A 27946-nucleotide genomic window follows, 5' to 3' on the forward strand; every position below is an offset into this window, starting at 1 on the left:
AGTGATAAGCAATTTCAAGATGTTCTTCATTTCCATTTGGTATCCTACATCCCGTTTAGTTCAATCCCAGTCAGTTGTTGAATCATGAATTTTATCAAATCTGGTTGGTCCTACCTGTCAAATAGCTTCACTCAAGACGAGGAAGAGGAAGATGGGACGTGTGCGGATTCTGTGGATGACTTGGACAGTGCGAAAGGGGTGGTTGAACCGCAAGAAACTGCATCGGGAGATACAACCGAAGAATTGAATCAATTTGTGGATGCAATAGACACGGCTGACCTTGATGTTGTGAGTGATACGCACAACCTCTCCCAAGGGACAGTTTTAGGTAAATTGGATGGCGGTACTAGTCAGGGAGTTTCTAATCACTCGGAGAATGTAGCGATGCTTGAATGTGCGGTTGGTACCAGCTCTGCTAAACCAGTTACTGGAGAGGGCGGCATTGTGGCATCCTTATGTGAGAACACAACTGAAAAAGATGAAGTAGGGTATGGATTCATTATTGTGTTGTAGCGGTATGCATGTGCAATTAAAGCTATTGACTGGTGACAATCATGCCGCTTAGCTGGAGATTCATAGCTCGCTGATTGGGGCGCTTTATTGAACCAATCAATCATGGTGTTGTCTTTAGTTTAATCAACTAAGTTTATATTATCATTTGGTCTGGGCAGAATTGAGTACCTGATTGTTTCGATTGATTCATGAATTCCATCTGCTGAAGAACCAGAGATGAGCCTATTGAGCTTATTTTATCATCATCAATTTTATTGATTTGATGAAATTACCTAGCTGATATATTTTCTGTCGAGACATTGCCCAGGGCAATGGCAATATTTCTGCGATATTTGATTTCATTAGAGAATTTATAGATAAAGATGGCAAATATTTTGTAGGCATGCAGCTTGTGTATATTTGGTAACTTGACCACAAACAGTCAAGAAAATAACTTCATTCTGATTTGAACGTGATTCCATTGATCATGGTATCGAAAGTATAAGTTAGAGTTTCTTGCACGACGGTTGTAATGTTATCACAAAGTTTTATAGATGATAGTCAAACTTTTGTAATTTGATATATTTTTGCTATTCACGGTAGGCTACTTATGTTCCATACTTCCATAGTCCAACTTTAAATGCATCATTGACAGTGGTTGAGTTTTGATCCAATCCAATTCATATATGATTGCAGCATAAATTACTTTGAGCATTTAGATGACATATTTTCATAATCATGCTCAAGAAAATATCGCAACGTGTTGCGAAAAACCGAGAAAGGTAGAGTTTTTCCTCTCTGGAATCACATACACAGCACTTTGTGTTTTGTTATTCTGGGAGGGCCATTCATTTCTGTCACCATTTTCCGATTTGTTCACTGTTACACTGTGATTGCAGTATGCTATTTCAGCCTGCAAATTTGTGCAGTTGTGTAAATATGCTATAAAATTGATCAACACTGTATAGCTAGTCTTTCAGGCTTATTATTTATTCACAAATGCATCTAGAACACTATGTACTATGCAGCACACCTAACAGTTCTGATGTATTCAAACACAAATGTAGTATTTGGAACACTGTATTGGTGGTTACGGGAAATGCATAGTGGGTGTAGTACCTGATCTATGCCATGATAGATATTCAGCTGCTGGAAAGAAATGTGCACTGTAACACGTCACATAGTTCCATAGTTTACAGCTTGCATTTAAGAGCTTCTTGGAGGCACAGGACTGCAATATGCAATTGAATAATATATTCATATGGAAGCTGAACCCAAACAATTCATATGGAAGCTGAACCCAAACATTTTCGGCTTGCAATGTTCTTTCCAATTCTCTACTAGTTGCTGACGATTACCCCTGACGAGTGTCAGCCGAAAATATTTGGGTTTAATTTCAATATGAGTATATTATTCAATCGAAGCTTGCCTTTAATCCGGTGTGATCTAAAAGGTGAACCATGTAGATGACGGTGAATTTTTATGAAATGCATTTCAGGTGGTGTAGGTTTTTATATCATTAATATTTTGAGGTAACTTGCATGGTGCACAGTGTGTTTGGTGATTTTACCACATTTGTTTCTCCACATCGCTTTGCTAAGGTATGTATTTCCTTTGTGATTCTCATATTTGTGGTTCGGGTTTGACATTGGATCACTTGTCTACTTTTAGTTCATTTCTGAACCCTGTGTCAAAGTTTCTTTGTGTGGAGTAAGTCTACATGTCCTGTTAACATGGACTGATTGAGTCTGGGTGTCTTTATAAAATGTAATATCGGATTCAGGGTTGTAATTACTCGACTTGACTCGAGTCATATTCTCGAACATAGAAAATTACTCGACTCCACTTGAGCGATTTGCATATTGACTCGAGACATTCTCTATGGTTCGATTCAAGTCTCATCAGCACTTGATTGAATTTTCAACTCGTGGACTCTAATTTGTCTGCCTTCAGGTACACTGCTTTGGAAGAATCCATATCGGATGATTCCGGTGAATTCTTGCCTCCACCAGCAAAACCAGTGGGGCCCCGTGAAAACACAGGTTACCTCAATTTTTTCAACGAGCAACTTGTCAATTTAATTCGTCTTCCATGAATTAACAGACGCTCAGTTGGATCAGATCATAAAAGGTCTGGGGGACGATCTCGCTATTTTAGACATAGGCGGCGATGAACGTTTTGAAGACCCGATAAATTTTGAAAGCCAGATCGGAGACACGTTGTATCTAACTGCATTTGATAAAACGGTATCCCCCACATCGCAGGAACAAACTTTTTCAGACCCACAGGTGAGATGTTATGCATGCAAGTTTATAACAGGACAATCGGTAGTGCACAAATATGCGGCATGGTCCCAATTACAAACTTTTTTATTCGGAGATCTACTTAATATTTGGATAAGCTCCACTGTCCTGTCAATGGTAATTGTATTGTGACATGTGACGGTGGCATTTAATGATGTAACAATTGTTTCTAGTTGCACTTTCTATCATAAAGAGCTTCTTGGAGGTACTGAACTTCAATATGGGCCTACTTCAAACCTTAAAACAGGATTATTAATTGATGTTCATTTGAGGCTTTTCAAAAAAATCTTTTCCTTCAGATTTCACCAACTACTTGATAAAATTGTTGGGTTGGTTAAAAAAAAACGCTGCACACCAACTATGGCTACATTCCAACCAGTAGAAGCGAGATTCGTGCAGTAGAAAGTTTTGAAGTTATCGTTAAAAAACAAAAAACAAAAAATTTCAAATTTTTTCCGGTAACCCCATAGAATTGTTAGGCTGTCAGTGGAGATGATGCACGCAAAACTTCGCAGTTATTCCAGTAGAAAAATTTAGATTTAAATAGAATAGTATTTACGGTGACTAGGGCTGGGCACAATGATTCGAGTACTCGAATCTGAATCGACTATTAATTTTAATGATTCGAGTCGAGTAGTAAAAGACGATTTTTTCGAGTACTGAAATTATACGCTCCTCACCAATGAAAGTTGATTTATCAACGAGGAGTTTATCAAAGATCAACGAGTTTATGCTAATTTCACTGTTGAAGCCTTGAAACCTTGATTGGCTGTATCGTAGCATGCGAAACATGAAGTACAAAGCTACGAACGTTACTGGAAATAGCACATTTCCGAAGTCATGATCATCCAAAAATATTGTCACCAAGTGCAATGAAATCGGTATGGTCAAAAAAATAACAAAGTATCCTTAATATGACGGATAACAGGCATTATATTCTTTGTGGTCGCTTAAAAGGTACATTTGTCGCTTAAAAGGTACATTTGAACTTTGACATATAATATTATGCTATGACGTCATAATGAGTGATACTCGATTACTCGACTCGACTCGAAGCATTTTACGTGATTCAGAATCGAATCACTCAGGTAATCGATTTTGCCCAGCCCTAACGGTGACTAACTCTTTATTTATTATAAAATCATGGAATTAGAAATTTTTCTACTGCAATAACTTCGCTTCTAGTGGTTGGAATTGAGCCAAATTTGGCGTGCATCATATCTACTGACAGCATACCAATTTTAAGGGGTCGACCGAAAAATTTTGAAATGTTTATTTTTTATTGATAAATTCAAAACTTTCTACTGCAAGAATCTCGCTTCTACTGGTTGGAATTGAGCCTAAGTTGGCGTGCAGCGTTTTTCAACCAACCTAACAATTTTATCAAGCAGCCAGCGAAATCTGAAGGAAAAGTTCTTTTTTTTGAACAGCCCTAATGTACAAACTTCGGCGAACCTAAAATTTCAACTTGGTATAATTACTGGTGGCATAGTTACGATTTACCAAGACTCGATTTATTTGCTGAAATACGGGAGTTCATTCGATCACATTAACCTTAATGCGAGCTGGGAAGTCTTTCAACATGAGCTCGGGTGACAATCATTCCAGCTCGTGGTATAAGAATCTGTGTTAATTATCCTCATCATTTGTATCTTCAACACCTAGTAGGAATATGACCTTTTCTTGCAAGACGAGACTATTCGGCGCCTTTGCGACATCCTGACAAAATTTCGAACGACCTAGTGTGTGGGCCAGGCCAGGCTCAAGAATTGATTGGGAAATTTGGAATGACATTACCCGTAACCCGGGGTAACTTTGGACACTAAGCAGTAAAAGATTTAAATGGTTATTGATGGAAAGGGGTTGCCGCTGGATGTCCAATAGGGCTCTTTAAAAGTGACTTTTTTTCACAAATCGCACTGGCTACTTGATAAAATTGTTAGGTTACCTAATTGAAGACTAAACATCAAATTTGGCTCAATTCCAACCAGTGGAAGCAGAGTTATTGCCGTCGAAAAATTTAGATTTGAATAAAATAGTATTTACGGTGGGCAGCACTATAATAATTAATAAAGAATTGGTCACCGTAAATACTATTTTATTCATAATATGTAACCTAACAATTGGGGGTGGGATGAGGTGAAAATCATGCAATAGGCCAGACGTATACTATTTTTTTTTTCAGTTTTAGCCACTGCTCTCATCAACTCTTACCAAATAAGCCTCATTTGAGAGGTTTCATAAACAATAAATAGAGTGAAAAGACATACAAAAAAACTATATTTTCCACAGTTACCCCACATGCAGGGGTAACTTTGGACACGGATAATTTACAAAAATAAGGTACTTATTTATGACCACGAAGATTTTGGATTAGTTAATTCTAATCTTTGCTTCATAACCCCTGATAAACAAAACTTGCCTCCCCTACACTCCAGAATTTACAAGATATATAGCGAAATTGTTGAGAATTGTCCAAAGTTGCCCAGGTTTACGGCGCTAGTTTTATGATGAATTGGTAATCCACTTCATTAAGTCTGTTGTTTTTTTAAGGCCAAAGAGAGTCCCGATTCCGCTTTCGCGAGCTCGCAAACCTCCACCTCATCGAGCTCTCAGGACACTAAATCAAACCGCGAAGAAGACGCCCGGCCATCTACTCCCGCATTTCAGATCGAATGCGTCGACGGTTACTGCAATTCACCGGCCAATCACACTGTTGAGAGTGTCTCGCTCAACTCATCAATAGTATCTGTGAAAAACACTAATCGTATCTCAAAGTCTATTGAGGAAAAGAGCATTGACGCTGCTACCGAACAAACCAATCCTGAGAATTGTGTCAATAAAAGTACTTTGGAAGGAGCGTCTGAAGGTCGCTCAGCCCATTTTGAAAGTAAAACCGCAATGGAGAATTCAGTCGATGAAATTCCCATTGCTCGGGGGAGTTATACTCTGGACTTTGACAGCCTTGGCGATTACAACCCTTTTCAGAGTGGTAAAGGCCTGAAAAATTCGCCAGATCTGCCGTCCAAGACACTGCCAGAATTGCCCAAAACAGACTTGCCCGTTGAAGAAAATACTGCCCTTGTAAACAATCATATTGATAACAATGTTATTGCGACTGCCGGACATGACAGCACTAGCTTAGTTGAAAAATCGGAGGATGTAAAGGTAGGTTGTAAATGTGAGCTGCTCTGGTTGCCTTGGTATTTCCCACTAGAATAATTCATTCCTCCCAGACTCGCAACGTATGAATTACTGTTGTTCAAAAATAACTTTATTTATCTTCTATTTCAATTTCTGTTAGGTTGGTGAAAAAAATACACTGTGTAACTAATTTGGCTCCATTCTAACCCATAGAAGCGAGGATATTGGAGTAAAAAATTTTGTGAAATTCTCAAATTATTAATTTTAGTACTATCTACCGTAAATACTATTTCCTGCTTCAATAACTTCGCTTCTACTGGTTGTTACAATTTCACGGCATAGCTACTTAGCTAGAGAAATTTGGTAAAAAAACTTGATTTTTTTAATAAATTCAAAATTTTCTAGCTCCAACAGCTTCACTACTATTAGAGTTGTTCAAAAATAACATTTTTCTTCAAATTTTACTGGCTGTTCGATAAAATTGTTGATTTGGTTTTTGAAAAAATAGCAGGCTATTTACGATGGGAAATTCTGCGATTATTACCGGTTATTACAGAACCAAAGCCACCATTAACGTCGCTTCCACCCTTTGGAATTGAGACAAATTTGCAATGCTTCAATTTTTTAGGCAACTTAACAATTTCATGAGGTTGCCAGTAAAATTTGAAAAACAATTTTTTTATTATGTATTAATAAATTGAAAAATTTCTAACTCTAATAGCTGTTTCTACACGTTGGAATTGAGCCAAATTTGGCTTGCAACATTTTTTTAGCAAACCCAACAATTTTATTGAATAGCCAGTCAAATTTGAAGAAAACGTGATCCATATAATTGTTCCCAGTAAAAAATATAGAAGCATGAGGCTATGTGTAAAGAAGTAATATACTCCAGAGCTGCTTAAGGGTTGTAACCAAGTCGCAAGGCTCCGAGTCACGAGTCACTCTCACTTTTATAGTTTTGACTCGAGTCAAGTCGAGTCATTTTCAATTCACCGCCGAATCAAGTCCGAGTTCAAGTCATCGAGCAGAGGGTCGAGTCGAGTCATGGTATTATGACTCGTGTCCAAGTCATTGTGTTGACTGCTCAGTTTATAGTTAAAGTCGTGTTAAAACCACTTTGTATAACTCTGTTCGGTGATATCGAATTGCTCGCATCAAAAAATACTAATTTTCCTCACTTTTAGGTGTTTGTGGTTGTATTTTCAAGTACCAGTGCCATTAGACGAAATCCCATAGTGTGGTTACTTTACTATTCTTCGGAATCACAATGAAATGTCTGTCTTGGCCTTCTGAGTCTCGAGTCTAATGACTTGGTTTGAGTCATGCGCAATGACTCGAGTCCAAGTCGAGTCAATACACTAAATGACTCGAGTCGAGTCATTTACGTGTTTTGAGAAAATTACTCGAGTCAATTCGTGTCATCAGAAAATCGTGACTCGCGTCAAGTCATGACTCGAGTCATTACAACCCTGACCTGTGTCGAGTAATCAAGTATAGTTACTTAAGTTACTGCCCCACATGCTTATTGTTTTCTGATGCAAAAACTGTCATCGCAAACATCTGATGTGGAAGTTGTGATATATTCTCAGGTCACTCAATCATCGGAACCAACCGAACAAACTGAATGCAAGGAAGAAGTTCTAAATGTTACGAAGGGATTGTACACGATTGACTTTAATCAACTGGACGATTTTGATCCTTTCAAGACGAGCAAGGGTTTAACGAATTCCCCGATCAAGGGAATCGGTTTTGACCCATTTTCATCTAACAAGACTCTACCCTCGTCGCCACCCAAATCTCCGGTAAAGAGTACGACTCCGCTGAAGAGCTTGGGCAATAATGAAACACCCGATGATCAGATTAAGGTTGGTATGTGTGACAATGTTCTGAAATGTTTGGACATTTATGACATCCTAAGAGTTTCATAAGTAGTCCTCGGCAAAATCGACTGCCTAGGTGAGTCAAATATCATTCATGATATCATGATAGTATAAAAGTCGTGGAAAGTTCAAATATGTACGTTTTCCGCTGCCGCAAAGATATAATGCCAATCCTACATCGCATTAAAGATAATTTTGTATTTTTCCAAACTACCTATTTCATTACACTTTGTGCCAATACTGTGGGTCGATCACGACTTCACCGATGAGTCATTTCCACTAATATGCGTTTCAAGGCCTCCACAGTGGGAAATGCTATAGAAACTATAATTGCCGTTGATAAATGAATTCTTAGTGGAAAGGGCGGATTTTCGATTGGTTTTCTAATCTATTCACCAGACTACACATTCGAATTAATATCCTGTAATTTGGAACAAATTCAACATTTTATTTCTACATAAGCTTACCCGGTCCTGTTTTGTGACAGGGTATCAAAGTGAGCTCCAGCTAATTATACAGATATGTTAACGTAGGTATTAACCTATTAAAATTACGGTGGCTGTATTCGTAGTTGAGCATTGCCATTGCGCTGGATACTTTTTCGTTACTAATTTCTGCTTTATATCATTATATTGTTTTTCTGTAGAAAACAGAAGTCGAAGCAGCTCCGAAACCATCTGGCGAAATGATCGTCTCGGAGACGGGAAACTTGGAAAACGTCGACCCATTACCTAAAAAAGTGAGATTGAGTAAAATTGTCTAATGAATTATTCTTTATGTATAATGAGCATGAGAATGGCAAATGTCTGTACACTGTAGGTAAATTGTTAGGTTACCTAATTCAAGCCTACAGTGCCTACACACCAAATTTGGTTCAATTCCAGCCAGTAGCCGCAATGCTACACAAGAAAAAAGTTTCTGTTCATTATATGAAAATTGATAGAAGAAATTTTCAAATTTTCTGTTTACCCCATGAAAGTGTTAGGTTGTCTATAAAGACGATGTTCAGCAAATTTGACCCATTTCCAACCAGTGGAAGCGGAGTTATTGCCGTCGTAAAATTTGGTTTCGAATAAAATAGTATTTACGGTGGGCACTACTATCATAAATAATTTGAGAATTGGTCACCGTAAATACTATTTTATTGAAATCCAAAATTTTCCGACTGTGATAATTCCGTTTCCGCTGATTGGAATTGAGTCAAACTTGGTGAACATCGCTTCTATAGACAACCTAACACTTTCATGGGCAGGGTAAACAGAAAATTTTGAAAATTTTTTCTGTAGAAACTTTCTTCTCGTGTAGCAATGCGGCTGCTGGCTGGAATCGAACCAAATTTGGTGTGTAGGCGTAAATTAGGTAACCTAACAATTTTGTCAAGTAGCCAGTACAATTTGAGAAAAAAAGTCAATTTTGAACACCCAGGCTGCTGCACAGCAATCTTGGCTGGTTTTGCACGATACATTTCTCCTGACTATGTTTGTCGTTGCAGCTTGCGAAGAAACCCGTGCTGGGACAAAATCGCAAGAAAGCGGTAAAACCGAAATCTTTAAAAAAGAAACCGCGTCCAGTAGCACTTCCCGAACCCCCTCCTGACGGAGAGGAAGACATTATCGTTCCGAAAGGCTCGTATTCCATTAATTTTGACGAGCTGGATTCGTTCGACCCCTTCAAGACATCGAAAGGTCTCTCAAATTCTCCGACGAAGGTTTTAAAGAAAGATCCCCTCGGCCAGGCGTTAAAGGAACCGGATATATCGCAGCCAGATATAACCGATGAAAAGGTATTTTCTAGTGTTTTTAAAAATAACTTTTGTTTTCTGGATTTCTTGGATTCACTGTTTAAATTGCTAGGTTGGCCTAAAAAAGTTGCACACCAAATTTGGCTCAATGCCAACTTGTAGACTGGTTGATTGTAAAATATGAAATTATTTTTAAAAAATTTTTCTAATAAATTCAAATTATTGAACTCCTGTACCTTGTCATCTACCGTTTTGAATTTAGCCAAATTTGTGGTGTAACGTTTTTTTAGCCAGCCTAACAAGTTAATCAGTGAATCCCTGTAATCTGTAAAAACAGCTGTTTTTAAACAACCCTAGTGAGGCTCTTTCACTTGAAATTCTGTTTATGACAGGTTATCGACGAGTCTTCCATGAAGGCAGACACGGGAACAACGATTGTGACAAATATCGCGAATTCACACGCTGAAGAGAAAATTTCTGGGGCTTCTATAGACTCGAGTCAATTTGAGTCGGAGGATCGTTTGAAATCTGAAACGCCCGAGAAAACGCCGCTTACAAATGCCGAGGATGTAATAGAGGTATTTTGGACGGCGTAATTATCACGCAACCGTCATCTGTCTTGTGCAAATATATGTGCAGATTTTTGAATGCAGCCTAGTGATTTCTATGTATCAGCTCACCTTGAAGTTATTCCAGAATACTGAACATTTATATCACGGGAGAAAATGGGTTTTTGCAAACATTACTACTCAGGCTTCTTCATTTTTCCACAAACCGCAATAAAACGTCCGTTCTGTTAATGAGAGTCCTGAAGTTTTAGAAGCTTCGAAGCGAAACTGCCTCGTGATCTTCTAATTTAAAGAAATACAAATTTGGTCGTCCACCATTTTGCATATTTAAAGGTTTTGCGGACACCCTTGAAAATCAGGGTCGTAACCAAGTCGGAAGGTTTCGAGTCACAAGTCAATCTCACTTTTATAGTTTCCACTCGAATCAAGTCGAGTCATTTTCAATTCACCATCGAGTCAAGTCCGAGTCCAAGTCAGCCATAGTGTTCGAGTCCGAGTCGTAGTGTTTTGACTTGAGCCTGATTACAAGTCATTATGTTCGCTGTCCATTAGGGCAGTTCAAAAAATAATTTCCTTCAGATTTCACCGGCTATTTGATATATTGTTAGGTTGGTTAAAAAAACGCTGCACACCAACTTTGGCTCAATTCCAACCAGGAGAAGCGAGATTCTTGCAATTGAAAGTTCTGAATTTACCATAAAACTGTTAGGGTCTCAGTAGAGATGATGCATACCCAATTTGACTCGATTCCAATCACTAGAAGTGAAGTTATTGCAGTATAAAAAATTCTAATGCCATGATTTTATAATGACTAATTAGAGCGTTAGTCACCGTAAATACTATTTTATTCAAATCTAAATTATTTCTACTGCAATATCTTCGCTTCTAGTGGTTGGAATTGAGCGAAATTTGGTGTACATCATCTCTACTGACAGTCTAACAATTTTATGGGGTTGACAGAAAAATATTGAAAATTTTTGATCGTTTATTTTTCAATGATAAATTCAAAACTTTAGGTTGAGAATCAGAGCACTAACGCAAAATTATATACGAATATGTAGAATATTCGAAAATAAGTTTAGTTGCTGTGATATAGGAGCTTATTTTGCCTAGTTGATTTACAATTTCACCCATGAAATTACCAGTGTTTTGATACTTGCCGCCTCTGCTTGGTACTATAATCAGTGTGCGATTCCACAGTGAACCTATGTGTTTTTGTCCAGCCTGCCAAGAAATTTGGATCAGCGAAAAAGACAGCAAAGAAACCAGTCGCTGAAGACCAACTGTTACCCGACTCGAATGATCTCGAAGAGATGCCTCTTCCGAAGGCTTCGTACAACCTCGATTTCGACAACCTGAACGCAATGAACCCTTTCAAATCGGGGAAAGGCCTCGCAAATTCACCCACGGAGAAGAAAAGTTCTCAATACACCTTCGATCGGGATAACCTCGATAATATCGACCCGTTCAAACCGGCAAAAGCAATGGCTAATTCGCCGCTGGGTTCTCCGACGAAAACCGATATTCAGGTAAGGCTATGCTGTTGCTAGATGACGCTGAAGTCACTGATTCCACAAAATACTCATGACCTTTTGTCAAAGTAGTAAGCGTTCGTATCGTAGCCAAGTAGAAGTAACTGGAAATAGCGATTTTCGTGACTTTTCAAAACTTCAAGTAAAAAAATGAAGTTATGAAAAGTACTCGAACAAGTTGTTTCCAGAGGCATACTTTTCAGGTCTGACGCAAAATGGCTAATGACACCAAAAGTAGCTGGGACCTTTGAATGCTTGTTTTGTTACCACGATACAGGCGTTATCTCTCAAGGCTATTGTGGCAATTTCACTCACACACGAATGCAACCTTATTCTCAAACTACTTTCAATTATTCAAAATGCAGATTGTAAAAAAAGTAAGTAGTTTTGTTCAAAATTTGTTCAAGTAAAAGTAGTCTAAAAACAACGGCTTGATTAAGTAGTAAAACCTACTTGAGTACTTTGAGTAAAACCTACTTCGCTGACTTATGTTTTGTCATGGTGCCGTGAAAAGCTCAACCCGAAGGCCGACCATTTTTGGATATCTTATACTTATTCGTACAGGAGCCAATAGCGATGGCAAAGTCAATGTCAGTTGAAAAAACGGAGGCGTCAAATGAAGACGTGGCTGTAGTAGAAACGCAGCCGAAAGCAAAGTCGCCCCCAAAACAGGTGGGTTTTCCCAAAATTCCCCCCCCCCCCCCCCCCCGTGCGGTAATCTGATTCTAATTTAATTTTTCAAGTGTTTTTTACTCTCATAAAAATTCTAATCTAATTCATGGCTTGCCTGAAAATGCTACACGAGCCAGGCTCGGTGTCAAGATATCTATCATTTTTATGAGAATAATAATAACTTTGATTTGATGTGAGCTGTACTTCATTCATTGTCCAAGTTTTCGTGAATTAGGTGATTCTTATTCTAATCTAATTTTGAAAAAAGTACGGTATGTAGCTATAATTTAAATTTCAATCAAATTAGGAAAAAACTGTGTAGGCTGCCGGTAGGTATATTTGTTATTCTAGTCTAACTTGGAAAAAAATGCATGGCTATAATTCTAATTTTCATCTAATTTGGAAAAGCTGAATTTTCTACTTGTCCAACTGTGACCTGAATATCAGTTTTTTTATCAGATGTTTGTGTATTTCTTTTCAACTCTGAATTCGATTTGGTTTCCAAGTTTTTGCGAATGCTCCAATTCTAATGTAATTTGAAAAAACAATGTGTAGCTTTAGTTGAGAATCACTGCTTTGAAAGTAATTTTCGTTTTTCTGCAACTTCTATTATATTCTCAGATGAAAAAGAAATCTGGGCTCGCAAAAAGAGGAATAAAAAAACCGGCCAAGAAACCGCCTCCCGTAGACACAGCAGTCCCGAACGAAGACGCTTTGCCAGTTCCGAAAGGCGCCTACAATCTGGATTTCGACAACTTGGATTCCTTGGACCCGTTCAAGTCCAACAAAGGATTGTCGAATTCGCCGACCGACGCGAAGCCTCAAGGATATTCCATCGATTTTGAAAACTTGGATAATCTCGACCCGTTCAAATCGGCGAAAGCGATACCGAACTCGCCGCCATCTTCACCAGTTCAAAAGCTGACTCCTGTGAGTTTATAGTGTTTAGCCCTCAAAACAAGCCATACAAACTTATCTAGGGGTGGGCAAAATGAGTACCTGAGCAGATTCGTATCCATGTCGAGTGTTTGAGTACCATGCATAATGCGAGATTTCGGTTTATGAGACTCCAACGATAAACTGATATCTAGCGTAACGCACGTTTATAAAACTGCCGAGCATTTATTTTTAAACAACTTTACGGTTATCACTAGGGCGATTTTTTTTTACCTAAAACATCAAAACTTTGACTTTTCTTACTTAAAAAAACTGAACTTCGACCATATAATGTTAAAATTGTACTATTTATCTTCATTTCTGGTTGGAACTGCCTGTCCTGGCCTGAAAAAACGTTTTTGACTTGGGAACTGACAAATTTTTACATGAAAAACTGGTATTTCAACGAAATCTGGCCCTATGAAGAATTCCAATAGTTACATGAAATAATTAAAATTTGTTGTAGTGCAATGAAAGATACTTTCCTACATTCTGGGCTAGAAAGTGTCTGTCCTAACTTGAGAGTAGCTTGCCAAGAATGGAGAAATAACAATTTTTCATCATGCGCTTCTTGATATAAGAACCATGCAATGCCCATGCAGTCTTTCTCCAGTTAGGATATTGCAGTACGTTGACCATAACAACCTATTTGTTTCATTTGACCGTTTATGATTCACAATGGGCCGTCTGCAATTGTAAGCCTATAAAGTAGGCTACAAGCTGGAAAATATAAAATGATAAGTTCACCGACAGTGCAAAATCTACGATACAAACGAAATACGGAGGTCAAAAAAATTTGACTTTGTAAACAATTTTGGCAAATCTTGACCTAACGCTACAATTTTGACAAAATTTGACTTTTTTTGACATGTCAAAAAAAATCGCCCTAGTTATACTTCTGGGATGAACTGATCACATTTTAATTTTCTGTTTCTTATTTGTGAATGCAATTTTTTGTCAAAGGAAAGCGCAGCTGACGATCATGTCGCGCGTGGTGACAAGGGAAACGATACGTCACCGAAGACGCCATCCCCTGCTCCAAAAAAGGTTCGTTTGTTAATTTTTTATCGTGATGACGAGATACAGAGTTGGACCACTAGATAATTATAGTTGTGGAATCAGACTAATTAGAGCGAACTGCAGGTAATCTAATTCTAATCTAATTTGGGAAAAACTGTAATTCTAATTCTTGTCTAAATTGGAAAAACCTGTGTAGTTCTAATTCCAATTTAATCTAATTTGGAAAAATCTGTGTGGTCACCGTATAATTCTAATTCTAATCTAATTTGAACTTAACTGAAAATTTGCCAGTTGTGCAACACTGCCTGCAACACATCTTCTGCTTGTTATGCTTTAGTAGCCTATTAGGACAGGCCAATTATGCCATTTGGAGTCAGGTATGCAAATTTGAATTAATTCAGTTTCAAGTCAGCGTGACATCACAATCGCTAACCAATATGATCAGAGATGACAGGTGTGGCGGCATCATATTACAATATACAGGATATGACAATCCCTCCATTACCATCTTGGTGTGAGATCTTGTGTCCCCCCCCCCCTGTGCACTGTCAATTTTCCCTAATTGATGGCACTGACGTTAAGGATTGCGGAATTCCAAACATATAAGAAATATTCGAGATACAATCGGCATTTCAGAAGGACAAGTTTGCAACAGACCTGACAACTAGAAAACTTTCTGGTTTTCCAAATTAGACGAGAATTAAGAATTATGGCAACACAGTTAGACTAGAATCTGAATTATAACTACGCAGTGTTTTTGAAATAAGATTTGAATCAGCATTACAGCTTCACAGTTTTTCCAAAGTAAATTATAATCTGAATTACTGAGTTTACAAAAATTGCGAAAACTCGGACATGGATGAAGTTCATCTCCTATCAAATTGCAGTTCATACATTAGAATTAAATTAATTAAGCTCTAATTAGTCTAATAGATCGGGTGGACCCCCCCCCAGTTTTAGTAATTTAGCTCAATTATCGTGCAAACGTCATCTGTTTGTGCAAATATTAACTGTAGGCTAGTGATAAACGGCAACAAAATGTATTTTTTTGAAAAAAACATCATGCTATTGTTGTCCTGGAATAGTGGTTATGGTTATAGTTATCACAGGACAAAATGGATTTTGCAAAATTTCGAAGTCGCGCTCTGATTGTCCCTACTCTTCCAGCAAAACATCTCTAAACAGCAATATGTTTATATCAGTATCGATATGTTTATATTGGTATCAGCGTCCAGCTGTGGTTTGAACTAGATTCTGCATCGTAATGTGGTATCTTTCGAATACATAATATCTCTACTACAGCTACATGCTACACGCAACTTATATCCTCTCTTTCCTCTCAGGCTCAGAAGAAAGACTTGGCTCGAAAAAAGCTTGTTAATCCCAGCTTAAAATCGGAAGAGGAAGCTTCAGCTGAGCCTGTCGTGCCGAAAGGATCTTACAGCCTCGATCTTGACAACTTGGATAGCACAGACCCGTTCAAAACTAGTGAAGGTGTAGCGAATTCGCCTACAGAAGATCAGCCCAAGGCAAAGGGTGGATATTCTCTGGACTTGGATAATTTGGAAAGTATCGATCCATTCAAGTCTGCAACGAACATGAAGAATTCTCCATCAGCGTCACCTGAAGAACAGGATATATTCACCGATGCCAAGGTAATGCCTATCATACAGTCACAACGAGATCTTGACCAATAAAACCGATAACATTAGTATATTCGGCCTGTGCATTTATGTGAACAGATTTACAGCAATTGCAGAAATGCTTGTTCATTACAATTGTTCAAATATATATTTGTTTAAATATACTGGCCATTTGATAAAATTGTTAGGTTGCCTAAACACGCAGCACATCGAGTTTGGGTCATTTTCGACCAGTAGGACCATGGCTATAAGAGTGAAAAATTTTGAATTTAGACAAAAATATTGACTGTTAAAATTTTACTACATTGCGATCACAAATTCACAGTTTTTTTTAATTCAAAACTTCACCTAAATGGATTGGAATTGACCTGTACTCAAGTAGACTTTATCTACTGGCACTGGCACTATATACTCAAGTAGCTTTGTTTTAGACTACTTGAACAATTTTGAAGGCAAAACTGCTTACTTATTTACACATTGCATTTTTGATGACCCAAAATTAGTTTTAGCAAAAGTTCTGACCATTTTTTTGAGTGAAATTGTCATACACATCACTAAAATGGCCACTGTATCGAGGTGATTGAATAAACATTCGAAGATTACACCGATTTGCGATGTCGCAAAGATAGGCCCTGCACAGCTTGCAGGTTTCAAAGCAGTCATCTCAGATTAACCGATAAAAGTATGCAACTATGCATCATCTCAGATTAACCGATAAAAGTATGCAACTCCTCGGTCAAATCTACTTTTTGAAATTGCGTACTGGAGTACTTTCCAGATTTTTCATTTTCTGCCACCACTTCAAGTAGTTTTTTATATTGGAAATTCACACTTCCACATTAAGTTGAAATCTATGGTGGTACTCCTACTTGAGTAGCAACGCTGAGTACTTTAAATTCAAGGTAGGATGTCTCTTGCACACTATGCTGATGCTATCAGCTACATTCCAGTTCAATGATATGTCACATTGACCATTAAATATACAATCGATCATCTCCAATATTGCTACCCACGGCGGGGTATGGCTGACTGCATTATTAATGAAGCGTCTGCTATTCGATAAAATCCTTTGAATTATTAAGCAGTACCAATCTGAGCCCTCTCGGATTGATAGGTTTTGGTTGTCGTATGCTGTTAAGTTGGCGCGTATCAGGCGGACATTTGGGAGATGCCTAGAATTTGTGGGAAGTTCTGGAAGGTATTTAACAGAAATGAGGTAATATTCCTAGCATGCTGCGTTGGGGTTCTTAAAGTTTTGAAGTTTTTTTTCAAGTTCCAAGGCAGTGGTTCTCAAACTGGGGGGCGTGAAAGCATCTGAAGGGGGGCGCGAAGTTGCGGTCAAATGGAAAAAAATTTGAGCGTGATTCACCTTGTATTTATAGTTTTTGTTTTGTGTATAGTCCGAATTTCATATTTGCGCAGTCTCTCATCAACAGTAATATCCTTCCATGCCATCAAACTAGCCTTCGGGATTGCTAGTTTTCTGTTGCATTTTGTGATATGACGATAAGGGGGGGGGGGGGCGAAATTTTTCACTATCATAAAGGGGGGCGTGTCTGATAAAGTTTGGGAACCACTGTTACTAACGCTACAATTTTGACAAGTCAAAAAAAAATCGCCCTATTCATGACATATGATGCAGAGTCTCACATTTTAGACTGTGGTGTCGAGCAAGGAAGATGCTCATGACTCTGGAGTACCCAGTAGCAAACGACCTCTAAATGTTGCGTCCCGGGGTAGACCCACCACTAACCTGTCTCGGCTTCACCAAGCCGAATTTGAAAAGATAAATGAAAACGAAGAATTCTTTCCCGCAAGCAGTGGTGAGTTTTTTGATAGATTGTATTGTATGTCTTTGGTTTTGAATCATTTTGTATTTTCAAGATGTTTTTCATGCTATTTGTCTAACTAAGTAGCGTTTCAATATGTCTCGTTATCTTGGCTAATGGAGAGGTTTTGAAAACAGGTTACCTGCAGACTTGTACATAATGCCGATCTAGGTAATTGACCGTCATCTAACTACTGGTATTTTGAATAATTCTAGTTTCAGTTACGCGTTGAAAAAAAATTCGGTTGCTGAGAATAAACAACTACAAAACTTTCTTAGCTCCATTTTCAATTCAGTTCAGGATCTAGTTAGTTAGTTAGTTAGTTAGTTACGGATTTTTAAAGGTCGTTAGTTTTAGTTCTAGTTGCAGTTTTGAAAAGTGAGTAGTTCTAGTTCTTGTTGCACAAGTCTGGTTACCTGTTCCCCAGTTAATTCTTAGCCTAGAAGGCAGATTGGAGCATCGACTTCGCAGGCCATAATGCACAATCTTCACGACAAAAACTACCAACAGAAACTTTGTGCTGTGTTGCAGTTGTTGCTCTGCTGACTTCCCATAACCACAACTGGCACTTAATGAACCGCGCTATTGGTTATTTGGATTTTAACATTCCTTGGAGATCCAAAAATCAATATTAATTGATGAAGCCAATTAGCAATAAGACAGGTGCGGCTTGGATTGAGAATCATTCTCTCTTGAACATGTGTTGTCCTCAATATTTATTGATTTTGTTATAGGCTACTGATGTAGTAGTCTAGTTGAAGCGAAAGCCGGAGAGACACTTGAATTTAGTGTTCAGTCAGTTGGTGGTATCTGTTATTTCCAATTTACTATGCCAGCACAGAAAAATATATCAGGTCGCGTAGCGTTGTACACAATGATTGTAAGAGTTGGATAGCTAGCAAATTTTCAGTTTTTCCAAATTGGATCAGAATCATTGTTAGAATTACATGGTTTTGTTTCCAAATTAAGACTAGAATTAGAATTTGAGATACACATTTTTCCAAATTGGATTAGAATCAGAGTTAGGATGACCTAGTTTTCTTTCCAGATTAGATGAGAATTTGAGATATACATTTTTCCAAATTGGATTGGAATCATAGTTAGAATTACATAATTTTGTTTCCAAATTAGACTAGAATTAGAATTTGAGATACACTTTATTTCAAATTGGATTAGAATCAGAGTTATAGTTACAGTTTTTCTTTCAAATTAGACTAGAATTAGAATTAGAGATAGACAGTTTTTCCTAATTATATTAAAATTAGAATTACTGAGTTTACGAAAACTCGGAAGCTGACTCTCATAAGGATGAGGAGGGCAAATGTGTGCACAGCAAACTTGGCTTGTTTCGCAATATACAGTTCTACCGTAGCATTTTCAGAAAAACTAGAAATGCGATTACAATTAAAATTTGATCATAGAAACATTTCACAAATTAGATTAGAATTAGATTTACAGCATTTCGCTTTGAGTAGACTACTTGGTTATGTTATAGATGGAACTCAAACATCGATAGTACAGGTTGCAATTTGTACATTTTCTCTGAGACAAGCAATATATGTTGTTAAATGTAGTTCCAAATCTTGAATATTTCAAGACGGGCGTGATTTTTGGTGAACCGTTCTTCATTCAAGCCACATTTTTTTGCTTGCAAACGTAAACGATCCGTTTTTCATAATCACTGTGACCTTGTGTCATTAATTCGATCCATCTTGAGGTGGTATGGTGCAGGATATTAATATTTCTTGTTGATAGTCAGCCCGGTTACTTTCCTTTGTCCCTTGTCTATGAATGAAATTAAAGACCAGAGTGTCCCACCTTATCAAACCAATGTATGAATGGTCGTCTGTTGTTTGAACTGGCTATTGTGTTGGTCACGATTCAAACTGTCGGCTTTTGTACTCAATTGAAGATCTAGTCACTAATTTTAAATGAAGCCAACTGAATGTAATATGTTCAAGGTACTGGCTAGAGAAGTAGGATATAACACACATAGGTTTGGATGGATCAGATTTATTTATTTAGTTTTTGATCAGGAGTACAGGCAATTATTTGATTAGCTTGTTGGAGTTGCAGATCTTCAATATACAATTGGGTATTGTATCGGATATTTTTGGCTGACACTCGTCAGGGGTAATCGTCACCAACTAGTAGAGAATTGGAAACAACGTTGTGTATCGACAATCGTATATGATGTTTTGAATTCTCTACTAGTTCTTGACTAGTTTCAGCTGAAAATAATCAGGTTTTTTTTTCAATGGATCCATTCAATTATTATCTCTTCAATAATAAGGCAGTGGTCACTCTGATATTACATTTGCCGCAATGCATCAATAACGAGATTTTGTAACTGCGTTAGTACAGACTGAATTTAAGATGTCTCTTGTGTGAAATTGTCGCTGAAACACTAGCCTGACATTATGTTGCAGTTTTTCAAGACTCGGCGTCACTAGATTACTTGGACAAGCTCGCCGATACTCAGGTAAGAGTTTTGCCTTTTGAATTCAAAAACATATTTTTTGGTTTGTGTAGTTTCTAGTTTGGTTTGTAGGAGCCGTACATTAAAATGTCAGTCTGATATCTGTGTACCCCTCCTTGTTGTTTGTTAATAGCTTTGTTTCATTAACTGATAACTGGTTTATACTTCATTTACTTGGAAAGAGTAAGGGCGATATGCTAACTGCCCCTTTATTTACTTCTGACAGCTTGGCTTTAGCTATATACTTTCTTCTCGATGGCACTCGAGTTGATGTAATGTCTTTGATGAACATTTAAATGAAGTCGACCGTAAACCATATTGTAGATTAGGCTTGACCAGTCTTGTTAGCCGATCTGACAATGAACTGATGTTTGAAATAATCTTAACGACTTTTATTAAAGACTGCCATAAAGAAACTACTTTCACTCATGCTGTGCTGTAACCAACTATAATCTTTTTAAGAAGATTCAACCTATTTTGAATCAAATGAAATAAAATTTCTCCGTAATTGTAACACCCATTTAAATTCAAACCGGTGTCTGGCCATTGTGTCGGATATACGAACATTTCTAACCCACAGCGTAGGCTCAAGTGGCCTGGCTTTGTTGTGAAGGATCTTGGATAGTTGCGATGCTATGTAAATATTGAACAGGCTTCTATACAACATGACCGTTTGGTTTGGATGGATTTAAAGTTTGGATTTGCCACAGTTCCGATACATGCTAGCTTGGTAAATAAATGAGGTTGGCTCAAATCAACTTGCTGGTAATAGTTGAAGATGAAATGTTATTTTAGCGGCAATATTGTTGTATTAAAATTTCCGGTCTTCAGTCAGAGTGAGGTTTTCAGAATCAGAATGGTTAAACGATGGTATATTGGTTTGTTAACTTGTGGTGTAAAGTATAAATGATGTAGGCTACTTAGTTTGAGATGCTTATAATGTATCCGTTGTCTGTACACTACTTTTGCTGTATATATGTATCCAGGAATGCAAAATGTTATAATGTTCTTCTCAGTGTCTCATAGCAACTGTTTGTTATGATGTTAGGCCTATCCACAAAACATATCAATGATGACAATGCTGGAGGATGCTCCGTGTGTTATGTCGTGATGTATATTAAATAATTTATTGTGCTAGAATTCATTAGTGTTGCTTTTTATATTGTAGGTCATTTGTGACTTTTCTCTGTATCAAGATATCTCAGTCAGACTTGTGCAAACTACCAATTTAGTTAATTGACAGTCGACTAACTACTCGTTTTTTAAGTAATTCTCATTCTAGTTCTAGTTCTTGTTGCAGATTCTTAAAGTAAATTTAGTTGCCAAACAATTAGAAAACACTGTGGTCGTTTGACGTGTATCATGATATAGGTGCTCTGTTGTGTGATGTTCGTGCAGCCATTGCTGGCTCAGAGTCATCAGTAACTGACAGTGGGTGGCCAGCTGGGGTAGATTTTGAGGGTTGAAACCACTCCCATTTCAAACTCGAAACCCCGTTAAATCTGCCTGTGTTATTCTTCAGAAATTTTGTTGAACATGTGTGAAGTCGATCCGATTCAGATGAAACAAAAATTAATGAGTTGCTTCTGAATATAGTGAGCAGGGCTGTTCAAAAAAAACTTTTCCTTCAGATTTCACTGGCTACTTGATAAAATTGTTGGATTGGTTACAAAAACGCTGCACACCAACTTTGACTCCATTCCAACCAGTAGAAGCAAGATTCGTGCAGTAGAAAGTTTTGAATAATCATTAAAAAACAAAAAAATAAAATTTCAAAATGTTTCTGCCGACCCCATAAAATTGTTAGGCTGCCAGTAGAGATGATGCACACCAAATTTGGCACAATTCCAATCACTAGAAGCGAAGTTATTTCAGTAGAAAAATTTGGATTTGAATAAAATAGTATTTACGGTGACTAACTCTTTGAATATTTATTATAAAATCATGGAACTAGAAATTTTTCTACTGCAATAACTTCGCTTCAAGTGGTTGGAATTGAGCCAAATTTGGTATGCATCATCTCTACTGACAGCCTAACAATTTTATGGCGTCGGCAGAAAAATTTTTAAATTTTGTTTTTGTTTTTTATTGATAAATCCAAAATTTTCTATTGCAAAAAAATGGCTTCTATTGGTTGGAATGGAGTCAAAGTTGGTGTGCAGCGGTTTTGTAACAAACCTAACAATTTTATTAAGTAGCCAGTGAAATCTGAAGGAAAAGTTTTTATGAACAGCCCTAATAGTTAGTTGAGGATTTTTAAATGTCATTAGTTCTAGTTCCAGTTGCTAGTTTGAAAAGTGAGTAGTTCTAGTTCAAACTGCACATTTTGAAAGTTCAGTAGTTTGGACAAGTTTGATCATACTCATCTGTGTTGCGACCCCACTATGATCCTTGCGCTCCAGGAACAAACATTCCCTTTTGTTTGCCAATCGTCTTGATGCAATATATCTATCTATATATGGGGCCTGGAATTGTGTTCTGTTTAGAGCTTCAACGAATCTAAACTACGTAAGCAATCGCTGTACGTCAAGTTCGATCCTCTGGTGTCATCTTCGCCGCAGACTCAGATTCAGAATCAGTTGAGAAAAGACGCGATTGCCTTTAGGTTGGTACATTTTTGTGCATTTTGGTACGTAAATATTGAGTTAACGCACGCACACCTGTAGTCTTTCAAGCTAAGACTTTACCAGCGGTCATGAAAGTGTTGATGGTGTGGGGCCTGGGGATGGTTTTACATGGGTGGCAGTTAGAAATTGGTAGCGGTACTGAAATTATGCGCCTCTCTCCACAAAGAAGTTATATTACCAACGAGAATTATAGTTTCATGCTTTTGCCCACTGTGAAAGCCTTGAAACCTTCATCAGTCATATCGCAACATACAATTAATTCAAATCATGTAGAACTAAGCCACACATATTAGTGTTGATTGCGGTCATTTTGTGTCCTGTATTTTCGCACGTGGTTGTGAGATGAATCTGCCGGGATATTGATAACACCAGATTTTTTGAACGATCGATTACAGAGAATCTCGAGGGATTGACGAGAAGGCGCAAGGTGATTGCGTTGCGGAGAAGGTTGTCAAACGCGAAAATATCAGCCAGGTATACATGTTATGCGTTGTATTGATACGGAAATCGAGAGATATTTGTGTTTATGTTTTCTCTCACTTGCTCCGATGATTGTCTTCATAACTTTCAACAATTCGGACAACTTTTTATAATGGAAAATTATAGATAATAATTTTTTTCCGATTGTGTCTCTATAGCTAGTGTAGCTTGTTATATTTCCCAAGGGGTCAGATGAGAAGCAGAAAATATTGTGTGAAAACCCTACAGGAGAACTGTATCGTGTCAAATGAGCCAAGCTCGGTGTAAATACAGTTGCCAGTCTCGTGCTTATGAGAATGAACCTAACTTGATTTTGTCGCATTTCTTTGTAATTCGGCATCGAATTCGGTTTCTGAGTTTTTTGCGAATTCAGTGATTCTAATTGTAATATAATTTGTAAAAATTTAAAATTTTGCAGTTTCCCAACTCTTAGAGTTTTGAGTGATCATCCACCCCGCAATATTTCTATAGTCTTTGGTTTACATTTCAGCGCGATATTTCAAACGCTCCCGCCGTTATGGAGGAAAGGCATTCGCCGACAGACTCGTACGGACAGGCCAAGCACTCGACTTCTTTGAAATACACGCAGGCCGATTTCGAGGCGGCCGTCAAGCAAGCGGAGCTGGCGTGGCAGAAGAAACATCAGGAATCGCTGCGGCAAGAACATACTTTGAGGGAAGAGTTTGAACAAATGACGTGAGATGGTTTTCATTTCTACCTTCAGATTAGGAGACCATGAATTGCTGCTAATTTATATGGATTACTTTAATTGGGTGTGCATTTGGTTTGTTCAGAACTAACTTTCACTGGCTATTCAATAAAATTGTTAGGTTGACATAAAAAGGCTGCACGCCAAATTTGGCTCCATTCCAACCTGAAGAAACAGCGCTATTTAATTTTTTTTTTGTATATCGGCAATCGTGTTACAAAAGTTTGTGTACCGTCTAAAAATTGTATCGAGCTTATGCGCTCTCTTTGACCTGATTATTTAAAATTTCATGCCGGTGATATAATTGTCGTAATAGAAAGTTCTTTCCAATTCTCTTCTAGTTACTGACGATTACTCCCAACGAGTTTCAGCCAAATATATTTAGTTATATATCAATAACTATGAAGGGAGCTATATCAACTGTATCATTGCACTGCTGCCCACCACTACTACTATTACCGTATGACTAATTACGCAATGCAAAGACAAATTTTTTTTTGTGATTTCATTGTGGAATAGAGATTAATTCGAAAATCGATTTTTCATCGATCATACTGCTTCAATGTACGTTTTTCAATAATTACTTTTGTGTGAACGGAATCCCACATGGATTTTCAAGTCCGGACCCCCCAATTTTTTTCGTCCGTCACTTTTTACCTTCGAGTTTAGAGCGAAAAAGTCGATTTTTTTCAATTCCTTGGCCCCAGAATTGGGTAATTGGACATTTTAATTGATTCTCCGCCATCATTAAAGCAAAAAATATGGATTTTAAAGATTTTTGCATTTAGCGCCACCTAGTGAAGAGAGAATTTTTTTTTCAATTTAATTTTTTTAATGTACCTAGGATTAAAAAAAAAAAAAAATTTGTAAATATTGGACTATTCTGAGGGTATGCACTGCAAATTTCAATAAATTCCATTATAATGGAATGAATCGTATGTTAGTTCTGTATCTTCAATAGTCTCTTAAAATATTTGTTACTGATCCTATCTGGAGTTTAAACTCTAAACCATATCTGCGCAGAAAAGTGGTCAGCGAATACGACAGGCTATTTGCGGAAATGGCCAACAGCGGCATGAAGACCGGCATGATGACGAGAGAACAGCAATTGCTGACTGCGGAACACGAGCAGACGTTGGAAGACATGGCGTCTTTGGAACGATCGCACGAAGACCTATGCAGGCGATACAACAGGCTAAAAACGGTGTTAGCACAATTCAAACAGGTAGTTGGCAAAATATGTTGTCTTCCACTGGAGAACCTATACGCTAGTCCGCAAGCCCACAATACATCTCTTATACATTAGCCTACTATAGAATACTGGTGTTGAAAAAACGGAAGCATCAAAACCAGGGTTGTAATGACTCGAGTCACGATTATTGATGACTCGACTTGACTCCAGTCAATATGTGTATCGACTCGACTCGAGTCATTGCGCATGATGCAAACCAAGTCATATGACATGAGACTCAGACGGCCAAGACCGACATTTCATTGTAATTTCAAAGAATAGTAAAGTAACGGCACTATTGGGATTTCGTCTATTGGTACTAGTACTTGAAAATGAGACCAGAAACTGCTAAAAGTGAGGAAAGTTGGTATATTATACATGCAAACCATTCTATATCACCAAACAGAGTTATAAAAATTGGATTTAACAAGACTTTAACTGAAAACTGAGCAGTCAACGCAATGACTTGGATTCGGACTCGAGTCATAATACCATGACTCGGACTCTACCCTCTGCTCGCTGGCTTGGACTCGGACTTGACTCGGCGGTGAATTTAAAATGACTCGAATTGACTCGAGTCAAAACTATGAAGTCAGATTGACTTGTGACTTGGAACCTTGTGACTTGGAACCTTGTGACTTGGTTACAACCCTGATCAAAACATTGATTTTTACACAAAACAATATGATATGATGCTAATGAATATTTTACTGCAAATGAATGTAACTGCTGCTGTATAAGTTGGGGGGGTGTCGATGAATCCGTTTGTCATGAATTACCGTAACGTTGCAACACTGACATTGCGACGTTCTGTTTAGAACGAAGAAATCTTGAAAGCGTCCACGAACGAGATGCTACAGGAAGCAAAGGACACGGAGAAGAAATATATGACGTTGAAAAAGCAATCGGAGGAAAGCATTCGAAAGTATGTTGACGGTTTTTTGTGTGCCCAACTAGAAACATCGCTTCGTATCAACTCTATGTAGTCGTGTGGAAGAAAATGTTATATTTGAAAAAACTAGTATTCACGGTGACAAATTCTTTGTTATTTATTACCGTAAATACTATTTTTTCAAATCCAGAATTTTCTGTTACAATAACCTTGCTTGCACTGGTTGGAATCGAGCCGAACATTATACACAGCGTAACAATTCCATGGGGTGCCCAATAAAATTTGGAAATTTATCTTGAAAACTTGAAGGAAAGAGTTATTCTGAGCAGCCCTAATGCTCACAGCTATGGTCTGGCAATGGATGCATTTACTTGTGTTGTGTTTATACGTTTACTGGATAAAATTCAATCTCCAAGATTTTACGAATTTAGTCATTCTAATTCTAATTGAATCCAATTTGGAAAAGCTCGAAATATTCTTGTTGGCCAAATCTGCTCCTTGGTGACTGGTTCGATTGTTTTGATTGTTTGATCACTTTTTACTACGCTGTTAACTTTCAGAGCTAACGAAGAACTTCAAAGCGTGAAAGCCAACGCGCAGCAAGAAGTCGCGCGGGCGCAGGCTCAGTTGAAATTACTCGAGTTGAAATGCGACTCGCTACAAAACCAAGTCCGCGAATGCAGTAAAGAGAACGAAGAACTCACGAAACTATGCGACGATTTAATCGCGTGTTCGAAGCAGCCCGAGTGACGCGGTGAATGTAGTCTCGCAATCACTGTGTTTGGTACGAGCCGGGCCCCGTACGCTGCCTTAGAGATGAGCGGGTATGATATTTTCAAACCCCTGCTGAAATTAGTTGGAAATACGCGTGAAATTGGAAAGTATCGGAAATTTCGTATACAAACCAAAAACCAGCTTTAAAATGATCGTAAATCCATATTTGGCCAAAATCATCCAATACGTTTTTTTCAAGTCAAATCCAGGCTCATCTCTGTGCCTTATACGAGAAAAGCCGTGAATTCTCTTTCAGTGAATGAGAATATTTGCGAATATGTCGCCGAGTATTTTATCGCGTTACTCCATGCTGACAATTCTCATTATATTTTTTGCATTCAACGGTCTGCGACCATCCTGTATTATTTTTGTCCGAAGTAAATGCACTCATTCTGGTATCGGGATTGGGGCTGGGCAAGATCGAGTAGCCGAGTGATTCTAAATTTAGTACTCGAGCATCGCTCATGGCGACATCATAACGGTATGAATGATGTGGAATGTTCAAATAAGTACCTTTCATGCGACCACATAGAATAGAAGGTCTGTTCTACGTCAAATTAAATATAATTTGGTATTTGGAAAATTACATCGAAACTATAGTTCTTGTTGATGAATTCACTTTTAGTAGCAAGAAGACTATTATTTCACTATTCGAAAATATATTGTCTCACTATTCAACTCTAATCGTTAGACTTAGCATTTGATTGCCCAGCCCCAATCGGGATCTGCCCTTTGCAATTTCTTTTCGCGTCCTCAATTCATCCATACTGCATTGCGCAAAAGTTTCTGGCTGACCCACAAGCGATGTGTTGAGTTACCCTTTTGGGTTCAAACATCTCGATACCTACCGTAGTTCAAGACTTTCTCTAGCGATGGTCGAGCGTTCGGTTTTGAAGTATAGAGACAAGTGCCTGCCTTGAATTTCCAAATATTTGCTAATAAAATGTACTTTGTTGCGTTCATCGTATGTCGGCGTCTTCTGTGTGTTATGGG

At 37.9% G+C, this 27946-nt stretch overlaps 1 protein-coding gene across 4 annotated transcripts; it reads left to right on the plus strand.

The window, feature by feature from the left end:
- LOC145449711 (uncharacterized) lies at positions 1–27920 on the plus strand. Of its 4 annotated transcripts, none has more exons than XM_080328125.1 (21): positions 1–488; positions 2446–2534; positions 2596–2780; positions 5466–5963; positions 7529–7804; positions 8466–8558; positions 9312–9602; positions 9953–10138; positions 11353–11658; positions 12226–12333; positions 12955–13263; positions 14233–14316; positions 15633–15944; positions 17590–17755; positions 20191–20243; positions 22727–22845; positions 23263–23341; positions 23838–24043; positions 25080–25281; positions 26106–26212; positions 26740–27920. In XM_080328125.1, exons 1-21 carry the CDS (start codon positions 85–87, stop codon positions 26927–26929), a joined length of 4263 nt encoding a protein of 1420 aa, XP_080184251.1. In that variant the 5' UTR covers positions 1–84; the 3' UTR covers positions 26930–27920. The 4 variants fall into 4 exon arrangements, with proteins under 4 accessions (XP_080184251.1, XP_080184250.1, XP_080184249.1 ...); XM_080328123.1 differs by having other exon boundaries at positions 4–488; positions 5349–5963; XM_080328126.1 differs by lacking the exon at positions 1–488 and adding an exon at positions 507–1274 and having other exon boundaries at positions 5349–5963.
- The last annotated feature ends 26 nt before the right edge of the window (positions 27921–27946 follow it).

The sequence above is a fragment of the Botryllus schlosseri genome, chromosome 11 (assembly GCF_051294905.1).
Source record: "Botryllus schlosseri isolate E-star chromosome 11, Bs_hap1, whole genome shotgun sequence".
NCBI lineage: Eukaryota > Metazoa > Chordata > Ascidiacea > Stolidobranchia > Styelidae > Botryllus > Botryllus schlosseri.